The following is a 12,467-nucleotide window of genomic DNA, read 5'->3' on the forward strand; positions in this document are numbered from 1 at the left end:
TATTTCTTTTTTGATTTATTTATTAATTTTTAATTATTAATCTATTAAAAGAAATTGTTTAATTAAATTTATGATTCCTTTCCTATTACTATTGACCAATACAACCACGACCACCACCGTCAACCACCACCACCGTCCACTATCACCAATAACCTCTAAACCACAGTCTCTGCCACCAGAATAAACTATCACCACTTCTGCCATCAGAAATAAATAATCCGCCACCACCATCTCTATCATGCAAAAGCATCAATCGATGTTCAAATACAGGAAGAAGAAGGAAAAAAACAAACAAACAAAAAAAAAAGCAAAAAACATAGCCCATTATTCCATTCAATTGAGGTATCAAAACTAATTCAAACCCAGAAATTAAATAAACAAACCAATTCGTGTATTCGCAAATCAAACTCAAAAAGTGATGACGATGTTGTTCCAAAAAAGAGGGCATAGAAGAAGAACAACGAGAGAAGAAAGAAACAGAGATGGAGATGGAGGTCTGTGACACTTTTATGGAAAAATATTGTTCCCAGATCCATTTTTCGGTGAGAAGGGTTTCATTAGATCCATTCCCAAAACTGGGAACACCACCAGAAATCATACTTTTTCATTGCCATTATCACCTGTATGAAACTCCTTAGATTTTGCTCGTTACGCTCCTTAGCAAGTGAATTGGTAGAGCTTCAATACATTTGACCTTACTGGCTTTCCTAGTCCGACATCGACTACATCGAAAGAGATAGAAGACTTAGCCGATTAGACCAGATAGAGAATAGGAATTGACAGAAGATAGACACAGGCTATAGAGAAGGAATGCTAAAAAGAGAGATAGGAAAAGCTATGTGTACCAAATAGATCTGAAGCACATATATCAACAGTATCTTCGCCGATCTCGAAACCTTAGCTGATGAAGCTTGATGGTGGCGCACATGTGAAGAAGACGAGCAACAGATTCCCAAATCGATGATGGTTTCGCCGGAGAAAGAGAACATATCAGAATGACCTTGCGATTGTGGTCGTTTGAAACCATCAACTTCGTTGTTTCCGTCAGATCGTTGTCATTTGAAACCCTCCTCGAAACCTACTCAACGGTTTGAAACAATCCTCGACGGAGATATTAGATCTGAGACGAGGGGGTATCAGATCTAAGAAGAACGAGTATCCAGTCGGAGAAGAATGAGGTGGGTGGTGCTCCGGCGATGGTTGTGGTCGGTTCCCAGGTGATGATGGTGGTCGGTGCTCCGGTGGTGGTGGAAGGTAGTGGTGGTGTTAGTGATTTTTTGTGAACCGAATAATGAAAACAAGAGATAATGGAATGTTGGGTTGGATCGAATTGAAATTTATTTTTTTATCTTTTAAAAACACAAAATAAATTATAATTAAATTAAAAATAGTATAGAGAGGGTAATATTGTCATTTGAAGTCTGATAAAGGATGCGTGTAAATATTAACTAACGGGGATGAAGGGTGCACGTTTTAAACTAATGAGGGACGGTCCGAGTTAATTTTTAAAACTACGGACTGAACGTGTAATTTGGCACATCATGAGGGACTATTTGTGTAATTTACTCTTATATTTTCTACTTATAATTATTTAATTAATTTCTTTTATTTCTTATTTAATAGTTCTGTTAAAGTAACTTACAAAAAAAACTTTTAAAATAATTTTTATATATAACTATTTTTATATTGAAAAGGACTTGTCCCACGTATGGGTCCACCCATGTATCTATAACATGAGTAATTTGTGTATAACATGTCATAAGTTTGTATGTGATTTGTGAATGTACCATATATATATATATATATATATATATATATATATATATATATATATATATATATATATATATATATATATATATATATTGAAAAGTTCAATAGAGAACCATAATTATTGGTTCTTCAAGGAACCAAATCTTTTTTGTCAAATTGTAGAGCTTATTCTTTATCGAAAAAAAATCTAAAAATATCTAAATTCATATATTAACATTGTGAATGTGAAAAATCTTTTTCGGATTCACCGTGTGAATCCGGATTCACGTTGTGAATTTTCAAAGATTCACATTGTGAATTTAATGTAAAAAAAAAATCGAATTTGATATCATTGGAAAAATGATAAAAAGTTATGAATTTCTGTATTTTTAGTTTTTTTTATTGATAAAAAATAAGTTGTAAAAGTTGAAAAAAAGATTGGTTCTTTGGTTCCTTGGTTAATTATGGTTCTCTATTGAACCTCACCCTATATATATATATATATATATATATATATATATATATATATATATATATATATATATATATATATATATATAGTTCTAACAATCTATAGTTCTATGGGTCATAACACAACAAACAGGGGCGGACACATGAATTAGTAGTAGGGGTTGTACAAATTTTTTTTCCGGTCAAACATAATATAAAACATTAAAAATAAAATCCGGTCAAACATAATATAAAACATCTAATACAATTTTTTTTTCTGGTTAAACATAATATAACAACGATCTATCAGAATTTAAAATTGTCCTCTTCGTGCAGACATCTTTTGAAACCGCTCCATTACTTTTTCATTCTCAACTTTCGCAAGTGCTTCGGTCTCGACATTACAAAGCAATGTGTCGTTCAAAAATTCATCGCCAATTTTGTTACGTAAGTCGGTCTTCAAGAGCTTCACCTTTGAAAAACATCTTTCTACAATTGCGGTTGCTACGGGTAATATCAAAGCCAACTTTAAAAGCTTATAAACCAAAGGATAAGACCGATGCTTCCCTGTACTAACCATCAAACGAGAAAGGTCGGAAATTCCTTTCAAACTAGTGAAACGCTCATCTTTGATGCAAGAGTGATAAAATATCTCAAGTTGTCCTTCAAGGTCTATCATATCTGAATCATCAAAGTCATACTTGTATAACTTACCCAACTTCAATAACTTTGATTTGTCAAATTGTGCAAATGAATCACAAGGGCTCAAAGCATCCATGTATTCTAGTAATTGGGTGCTTGTTTCACTAAATCGATCCCGATATTCTGTAAGTTGCATATCTACCACCGTGTTGAAGATTTCAACCTCAAAATGAAACCTATTAGTCTTTGTAGTCCTACGTTTTCTCGCACCAATATACAACTCTTCCATATCTAAAGTATCAATTTCGTGTGTTTGACAAAAAGATGATACTTTTGGCAAAATGCTAGCAAACCCTATGTTTCTAAAAGATTGCAATGCCTCCATTGTCCCTTTAACCATCAAAGCCGCTTCTAAAATGTCTAGATCTTTTCTTTGAAGTTGCTTTGACAATGTACCCGTGAGGTGTAAAATGTCATACATCATATGTAAGTAAAACACGAACTCATATGATTTAAAATATGCTAAGATTCCAGATGCTTGTTGACGGTTTGCCAATGACCCTCCCTCCTCTTTCACAAAATCTAAAACTACAAGAACATCCGCAAACAACTTCATCAAACTTGTGAGTGTGTTGAAATGTGAACCCCATCTTGTTTCTCCCGCTCGAACAAGTGTTGTCTCTTGATTTAACCCTCTTCCGGTTTCAATTTCACCACTACACAAGCCTTTTTGCACCCTTTCTCTTGCTTGCTCTCGTAGTAAGTCTTTTCTTTTACATGAGGCACAAACAACATTAACCACCAACGAAATTTGCTCAAAAAAGTCACTAACACCATCATGCTTCTTTGCTACAGCCACAACTACTAATTGAAGTTGGTGTGCAAAACAATGTACATAAAAAGCCGTGTCATTCTCTTGTAATATCAAAGCTTTCAAACTATTGAATTCCCCCCGCATATTGCTAGCCCCATCGTAACCTTGTCCTCTTATCTATTAAAATTTAAAACAATTAATATATATATATATATATATATATATATTAAATTAAATTGAAATAACAAAAAAGTAAAGAATAAATTACCTGACTAAAACTTAACTTATTACTTGTAAGTACTTAATTTAAGGCGTTTTTGAGTGTCAAAGAAGATGTATCCTTCACGTGCACTAGTCCTATGAATCTTTCTTTCACAAAGTCAAGACTATCGACATAACGCAAAACAATAGCCATTTGTTCCTTTTTTGAAACATCACTAGATTCATCAACTAGTAAAGCAAAAACATCTTGACCAATCTCTTCACGAATACTCAAAAGTACTTCTTGTGCAAAACATTGCACAAGTTCTTTTTGAATTTTAGGGGAAATAAGTTGATTGTTTTTAGGAGCATTTTCTAAAATATTGTTGAAAATATCTTCACTAGTCTCTCGAATGGCTTTTAACACTTCAATGTAAAGCCCTCTATTTTTCGAGTTAACCGACTCGTCATGACCACGAAACGGTAAACCGGTTTTCAATAAAAGTCTAACAACAATAATAGAAACACGTAATCGAGCTTTATATTTATGGTCCTCTGCTTCGGTTTGCCTCCTCAAGACTACATTAATAGTTTGTTTTTCCCTCATTAAAAACTCATACTTTTCTTTTGCTTTGTTGTGAAAACTATCAACACCACCCACATGAGTCCGAAATGCATCTTTTTTATTCCAAGTATCAAAACCTTGGGAAACAAATGCATCTCTCCCTCCTTTTTGTCCCATGAGGTCCCCACACAAATAACAATATAAACAATATGCACTATTCTTTTTCACACTATATTCCAACCAATCAAAGTCATCAAACCATGAAGGAACGAATCTTCAAAATCTATCACCTACTTTTTTTAGGAAACTTATGTGCCCTTACTTGACACGGTCCTTGAAGCAAATATGCTCTTCTTACATCATCTCTTATATTTGGTTTGTAACTTGTAATCAATGGCCTATCCGTCGGGTCCTTTGGAAGATCTTTCAAGTCAACATTATCATTAGGTTGGTTAGAGCATGGTGTTTGTGGAATTGCATTAGAAACCGAAGGGATTGATTGATTGGTGATTGGTGTTTGTGGAGTTGCATTAGGATTAGAAACAGAAGGGATTGATTGATTGGTGATTGGTATTTGGGAACATTCTTCACCACTTTCATTAGGATTAGGTCTTTGTCTTTTGGTAAAAAAACCACTTAGTTTAACCTATAAAAACATAACAATTACACCTAATCAAACAATGACTTCAATAAAAACAAGTTGTTTTCACCTAATCAAACAATAAATTCAATAAAAACATAACAATTAGTCAATTACACCTAATCAAACAATGACTTCAATAAAACAAGTTGCTTTCACCTAATCAAACAATAAATTCAATAAAAACATAACAATTACACCTAATCAAACAATGTCTTCAATAAAACAAGTTGCTTTCACCTAATTAAACAATAAATTCAATAAAACATATCAATTTCACCTAATCAAACAATCAATTCAATAAAAAACATAGCTATTGCACCTAAGCAAACAATATAACTTCAATAAAACAAATCAATTTCACCCAAGTCAATCAATAACTTCAAAAAAACATATCAATTTCAAATATCTAAATGAATTGGTAGTAGAACTTACTTGTTTCATTGTAGTGTAGGGCTTTGAAGTTTGAACTTTGAAGTGGATTTTGTTATTTGTTAACCAATAAACCAAAACAGTAGAAATTGAAAAAAGACAGAAAAGGGTCGATACTTGCTTCAGGAAGTCGAGTAGAACTTCAAGTCTTCAAGAGAATTGTTGAAATCGATCAAGGATTGTGATCGATCCAACAATGAAATCGATCAAGGATGAACGATTGTGAGTCACGAGTCTGCCAAGGCATGATCGAAGGTCGAATTGTCGATTGGTCGAAGGATTTTTCGACGCAAATCAGGAAGTCGAGTAGTCTAATTTCGATTCTGTAATCGTGATTTTTTTTTCAACCGATAATACTCAATTAATTAGGATTGGGCTATTTTTTTTACAAGCAATTAGCCCAATTGCTAATTTATCCAATTAAGTTTTATTTTGAGCTTTGGGCAATTGGTCAATTAGACAATAATTGATTAAAACATTGGGCATTTGGGCTCGTTATTATTTTTTTTCGTTAGGTAATTCCCGATACAGTGACAATATTTTTTTTATGTAGTTGGCTAGTTGCACAAAAATTTTTTAGTAGTTGCACGATTTTTTTTACGTAGTGGCACAATAGGTAAAAATTAAAAAAAAAAACGGAATTTTTTCTACTACGTGCGCGGAAGCTAGATGTTGCCGGTGCCGCACCGGGCACCTAGCTAGGACCGCCCCTGACAACAAAATAGCCACTTAAATATTGTAAAACAAATTATTCCAAATTAAATAGTCAAAATCATGCTAAACATCACTTAAAACATACAGTTTGTCACCAAAATAATCAAAACTAACACGTTACGTGTGGTCTTGGACATTTTAATGCAATATTTTGGACGTAACAAGTTACAGTCCATTTTTGTGTAGATATAATTTCTTTATTTTACCGTTTTCTCTTTTTGCACTTTCTCTTTTCTTTTCATATTTATGTCCAAAAATATATTTGGAAATAAAAGTTTCTATAATTGTCTAGAAAACAATTCACATGTTTTTTTTTATGTACTATTTAGTGAAATAAATCGTTACGCAAACAACTTTATTATAATAGCAAGAATAATAGCAAAAAGTATCTTATATATTCGCCAAAACTTTATTATTAGATTATATTTTTTGAGACATATGTAGTGATTCATATTTCCAAGTCTTTTTGCACTACAATATCATACTAATTTTTAATAAAAAATAGTTTACACTATAAAAAATTTTAAAGACAATATTTCCAAGATACATGTGTATAATGTACATACTATATATCCAAAACATTGAATAGACCTTTTCCTGATTATGAATATTTTTTTCACATTTACAATGTATAAATGGTACAAGAATATTAAGTAAATCGTGAAAATGAAACTTTCCATTTGTGGTATGGTTTCTTAAATAGGAAATAAGTCATAAGAAATATGAGTGAATATAAAGCGTATAATTTCTACATTAAATATGAATGAAAACAAAATATTTCTTCCTTGAGAATTCATATATTCCCATATATAACTAATAAGTTCCAAAATGGGCAAATACCCCACAACCAACGTTGTAAATTTGTAATGGCATCATACTAAAATGGTATATGATATTATTTAATTTTAATTAATTTACATTTCGAGAATGGCATTTTCCAGTTTTGGTAACCCTATCACTTCCTTTCCATTTTCTATTTCCAAACATAGCAACTCTTACCCTTTAAAAGAGATCACTTCAAAGTAGCAGACCACATAGAGAACTTCTTAAAGTTATATGTCCACTAAAGTTTCCATCATGTGTACTTCTTCATCATCTTCGTCAAGTGGCGGTGGTGGCGGCAGCGGTGGTGGTGGTGGAGGTTGTGGAGGAGAAGAGAGAAGGAGGAAGACGATGGGTCGGGGACGGATTGAGATAAAGAAGATTGAAAATGTCACTAGTCGACAGGTGACATTTTCAAAACGCCGTGCTGGACTTATGAAGAAAGCTAAAGAGTTGGCGATTCTATGTGATGCTGAGGTGGGCGTTATTATATTTTCCAGTACTGGAAAACTCTATGAATTTGCTAGTTCTCGGTATGTACAAATTATATTTCCTCAACTTCTTTTTGTTTCTAGCAGAATATTTTAAGCTTTTTTTCAAAAATACACTTTTCTTTTTTCATAAAATGATTGTCAAATAATTTATGCATCAACTAGTTGTGGGTACATGTTCAAATGCATTGTACATATATAGAATAGTTCTTAGAAAAAAGAGTCGTAGAGTACTAAGTTGTAACCTATTTAGAAAATGCAAAAAGGAGTTAACAAAATTTTAATAAGTCCTCAAGATTAAAATAGAATTGAACTGTTTGTATTTATGTTGATTGATAATAACCGATTGAATTGAATACGTTAACTCCTTGTTTAAGCAGTAATATCGTAAGCCAACTTTTTGATAAGTTTGTTGCCAATCACATCAAAAGTCTTCGCGTTCGTTTTAACTTATGATGTTGATTTCCGTTTTACTATGTTAGATTCAAACATAAAGTCTATTGTATACTTAACAATGTCACAAAAATAAAAAATTATTGATCATACTATAATGGGATTACTTATTAAAATTGCTAGCCTAGTGCTAGTATATCATGAGGAGAAGCCCACTAGAAGACATTTGGGCCCAAATGGTCCATACACTGTTCTTTTATGTATGTGTCAGTCTGTGTTTATGTAGTGAGTTTGCATTTGGCGATTATTTATATGCATACATATTATGGCAAAATCTCACATATATGAAATGTTAGTGTGGCCTTACATGAATATATGATTTTATTTATGAAGGTTGCAAAACATCATCTCAAGATATGAAAAAAATTCAGATTGTTTGGATAAACCAGTCCCTGAGACACAGGTATACATTTAAATTTTAATTAAAAAAAAGTAAAACTTACTCCCATTGCATTTATGATGGGAGATCAACTGAGAATGAAGTTACATAATGGATTATTCGGGTTTAAAATTTGAGCAGACTATTGATTGTTAGTCAGGGGCGGACCAATATGTAATACACTTATCCTTTAACATTTTTTATGTAAATTTAATGTAAATTCATTAAAATCTGTCAAAAATCTGTTAGAAATCCGTTATAAAATCTTACAAGTGTAAATTTAGTATAAACCCTTTAATGACGGAAACTACTGTATGAAATGATATATTTTTTTTCTAGGAGTGCAACTCTCAAAACTTCTGTGCAATCTTTGATTTTGTTTTTGGGTCTGCCAAATATTATTAGTGTCTGCGATTACCTCTCATGTGACGGCCCAAGATAGATGTTGTGTAAAATTATTAATAATTTTTAGTTGATTAAAGATGGACATTGGTATTTGTGTCTGCATTAGGAATGAAAGATATCTTAAATCATTTCTATCAATTTTCTCAAATAAATACTTAAAAAGGAAAAGTTTGTCAAATACTTGTACTATAACAATCATAAAGGTTACGTCATTTCTATATAGTTTTATGAAAACTAAATTAAAGGACTAATTTGGAACAAAAAGATGAGGAAATGACAATGGATGTACAAATTTCAATAATCTCACATTTTGATAAGCTTTGTGAAGTAATTTGACTAAAGTTAACAAGAATAATGTAAATTGATCGAATTTTTATGTTAAAATATGAAATTCCTTCTTTCATTTAAAATTAGTTTTTGATTATTTTTTTAATATAATCAAGAGCTTATCTAGATTTACCATTGTGAATATTATTAAGCAAGAAGTGGATCCCGAGGTAGAAGCTTTGAAGGCTGAAATTTTGAAGCTGCGGAAGGGGCAGAGGTAAGTGTTTTTATTTTCAAATTACCAGAGGCTGAAAACTTGCAACAACCATTCGATAATTTTTATTATATGATATTACAATTTACAATACATAATTTTACAAGCTGATTGATATGCCTCTTATTGAGTCTGATAGATGATTGGTCTGACTCGATTATCGTTTGATACCATATTTTTTTGCATCTGATGTAGTCTTATACATTGTTCGCAGTCTTGAACATAACTTATGCCGGCTCAATTAGACATTTACTTAATCAACTTTTACTCAATCATAGACTATCAAACAACCATTTACATATAAAATATTATGTGTGTGTATGGTTATATAAATTCTAAGTAAAATATAATGACGCATAATAATTTTTCTTATATAGAACCTAGCTAATACAAGTTTTTCTATTTGTGTATTAGTTATCATTGCAAGACATTAATACGATTTATTGAATCGTTTTATTTAATTATGTGGTGTGATATTTTAGGTATTAGTTTTATTTTTAGAATAAACAACCCTTTCTTGGTCAAATAATTTGATAAAATGTTTGACTACTAACAATATATCACTCTGAAATAATTTTTCACAAGAATAGTATTAAAAATATTATGCAATGATCACTAATTAAGGACGATGATATAAACTTATTATAACTATAATTCTGAATAAAATTACTTAATTGCAATATTTGAAGGTTGATGATGGGAAAGGAGCTGGAAGGATTAACCTATAAAGAGCTTGAACACTTAGAGCATCAACTTCATGATGGCATGTTAGCCGTCAAGAATCGGAAGGTGTTATCTTTTACATCATTTTTATCATGAAGTCAAATAAGTGTTTCTTTCTATTTTCAAACTTAATAATAATAATATGTGTTTTCAAATGATTTTTCATAAACACAAGTAACATAAAACTAACATGAATATACTTAATTACACCTATGTTATTACATAATTCTTTTTAGTTATACCTCAGGATATGGCATTGATGGAAGAGATCGAACAAACTAAATTACGGGTAATGAGTTTGTTAATGCATAAAAATTTCGTGTATATCATTATTTAATGATCATGTTTCTCTATTGGAAAACACATGACAATATTACTTTTTACTTTGTTTAGTATAGTATGCATCGGGTCGCAATTCATGTCAATGAGATAAGATTTCATAATCCTCATTCCCATCATGGAAAAAAATCTTATTTTTTTTTCAAATCTTTTTGATCTCGGTCTCACACTCCTACAAACCAAATGCCACCTTAGGATTGGTTTTTGTTTTTGCATTTTTTTTCCTTCTCTTTTTGGCATAGTCTTAAAGGAGTGACTATGTTGATACAGGAACAAAGAACTATGCAAGAAAACGAGGCTTTGAAGAAACAAGTAAAGTTTCTTAAACACTACTAGCTTCCCAACAAAGTCAAATTATTTACATGATAAAAGTTAAAACAAATTCCATTATTTCCAATAAGAAGAATGTTCAAGTTCATGAAGTTATGTTCATGTCTTGCTCCCTCCTTTTTGTATTGATTTCAAGAAATGTTTGTTCTTATAGATTGTAGATCATCTAACTAAATCTACAACAAACTCTGAAATCCAGCTATTAGGACGAAATAGTCATTTCAACACACCAAGCTCACTTGGGTGTCTTAAGCGAGATAACGGGGACATTGGTATTTCTTTGCATTTAGGGTATGTAACCTTGGTTATAGTTACTTTTATTTTAATAAAAATCATTAATTGGAGCTCGTATTAATTGACTAATTTTTATTGTAATTTGTAGGTTATCACCACACAATGATCAACATCACAAAAGAAAAGTTCCGAAAATTGAGCTTGATCCATAAGTTTTGAAGAATATGAGGTTATAATTCTTCAGATTTAATGTTAAACATCGAGTTTTACTTTTATTTTATTGTATGAGTGATAATTGATATTTTATATCCGGGATTTAAGATCATCTCCTTTTTGTTGTTGCGCTATCTTTTGATGTCAATATCGTAACTTGTTAAGAAGACAGACGACATGTGTAGAGTTTGTTAATTGAAATGTGTTTAAAAGTATCATTTTATTAAACTCCATAAACAACCTAACCAAACTGTGTTTAAATGTATCATTTTATTAAACTCCATAGCCAACCTAACCAAATTATGCTTGTTAAAAATAAATTCCTTTTTAGTTCATTTACCATTAAACCATATATACACCGAATGTTAATATGACATTCCATAATGATAGAGTTTAAATTATTGAGTGAAAATTTATAGAAATGTGTGTTTAGAACATGATTCACGGGTCCGAATATGAACAGTTGGTCCAAATAGAAAGAATTGGTTTGCGGATTCTTCATTTCTAACTTGTAACAATATATAGAGAAATCTTTAAGAATTTCACTGGGCCCGTCAATAGATCTAGAGTCATATAGTTTCATATGACACACTTACTAGTACGAAATATGAACATCGATTTAGAGTTCGTTGAATCTGCTGTCTCCACAACATATTTTTCGTACTATCAACCAATATATTGTTTAAGTAGTGGCCCAACACTTTTTTGTTTTCTTGACGATAATTGGGGACAAGGTTATGTGTTTGTGCAAGTGTGAGACTTGATACATTTATGTGATCTTATCTTTTATAGCTTTTATTTGCCATTTACAATTATTAGCAAAGCAAAGCAAACAACTTCATAATTTTTAGGGCTCAGTTTCATTGTCATTAAATTCAATATCGTCATTATACGATAAACACTTAAACTTTTCCAACGGTTTTCCATTTTGAAGTGTGTTTAAATCATCAACCAACATCATCCATTTTACCTCATCGTTTGCTGATTCATCAACATCATATGTAGAACCATCACGAGACAATCCCTTACTTTTTATATTTAACATCAACCTCATTATAGGTCCATCGTAAGCAACTTGTTTGGCATACACCAGGTCGGTATGGATCAGCGTCATATGTAATAAATTACAAATTTAGTTACTTCCAAAACCAGAAAATCCATTGTCATCAAAGTAGTTTTTCTGAATGAATCGATTAACACCACTATCCACAACATTATTAATAACATACTAGTAACAATATTAACAATATGTTTGACATCATTATCGTGAATAATATTAATAACTATGTGTAACGTCCCATTTTTCAAATCAAAATTTTTCATTTTT

At 31.3% G+C, this 12,467-nt stretch overlaps 2 protein-coding genes and 1 long non-coding RNA gene across 6 annotated transcripts; 1 reads left to right on the forward strand and 2 right to left on the reverse strand.

Annotated features, from left to right (window-relative positions):
* Positions 1-210: 210 nt before the first annotated feature.
* LOC145135824 (uncharacterized) lies at positions 211-1,395 on the reverse strand. The gene is made up of 2 exons (XR_013720061.1): positions 846-1,395; positions 211-722 (listed from the first exon to the last, which is right to left on the reverse strand). It is a non-coding gene; the product is annotated as an uncharacterized LOC145135824 (long non-coding RNA).
* Positions 1,396-2,515: 1,120 nt separating this feature from the next.
* On the reverse strand, positions 2,516-3,802 carry LOC145139595 (uncharacterized). Its single transcript, XM_079073364.1, has one exon. It carries the CDS (start codon positions 3,800-3,802, stop codon positions 2,516-2,518), a length of 1,287 nt encoding a protein of 428 aa, XP_078929490.1.
* Positions 3,803-7,258: 3,456 nt separating this feature from the next.
* On the forward strand, positions 7,259-11,233 carry LOC145137819 (MADS-box transcription factor 23-like). 4 transcript variants are annotated; one of them, XM_079071955.1, is made up of 8 exons: positions 7,259-7,565; positions 8,310-8,379; positions 9,240-9,304; positions 9,991-10,090; positions 10,272-10,313; positions 10,634-10,675; positions 10,848-10,984; positions 11,076-11,233. In XM_079071955.1, exons 1-8 carry the CDS (start codon positions 7,267-7,269, stop codon positions 11,137-11,139), a joined length of 819 nt encoding a protein of 272 aa, XP_078928081.1. In that variant the 5' UTR covers positions 7,259-7,266; the 3' UTR covers positions 11,140-11,233. The 4 variants fall into 4 exon arrangements, with proteins under 4 accessions (XP_078928081.1, XP_078928083.1, XP_078928082.1 ...); XM_079071957.1 differs by having other exon boundaries at positions 10,893-10,984; XM_079071956.1 differs by lacking the exon at positions 10,272-10,313.
* The last annotated feature ends 1,234 nt before the right edge of the window (positions 11,234-12,467 follow it).

This window comes from Lactuca virosa, chromosome 9 (genome assembly GCF_052849685.1).
Source record: "Lactuca virosa cultivar CGN04683 chromosome 9, Lactuca_virosa_CGN04683_v6, whole genome shotgun sequence".
NCBI lineage: Eukaryota > Viridiplantae > Streptophyta > Magnoliopsida > Asterales > Asteraceae > Lactuca > Lactuca virosa.

Bases quoted from the DNA above. Each gene is read 5' to 3' on its own strand.
- LOC145139595 (XM_079073364.1), bottom strand. From the start codon at position 3,802: ATGCGGGGGGAATTCAATAGTTTGAAAGCTTTGATATTACAAGAGAAT.
- LOC145137819 (XM_079071955.1), top strand. From the start codon at position 7,267: ATGTCCACTAAAGTTTCCATCATGTGTACTTCTTCATCATCTTCGTCA. The intron at 10,314-10,633 runs GTAATGAGTTTG...ATGTTGATACAG, and splicing joins TCGAACAAACTAAATTACGG to GAACAAAGAACTATGCAAGA. The intron at 10,985-11,075 runs GTATGTAACCTT...TGTAATTTGTAG, and splicing joins GGTATTTCTTTGCATTTAGG to GTTATCACCACACAATGATC.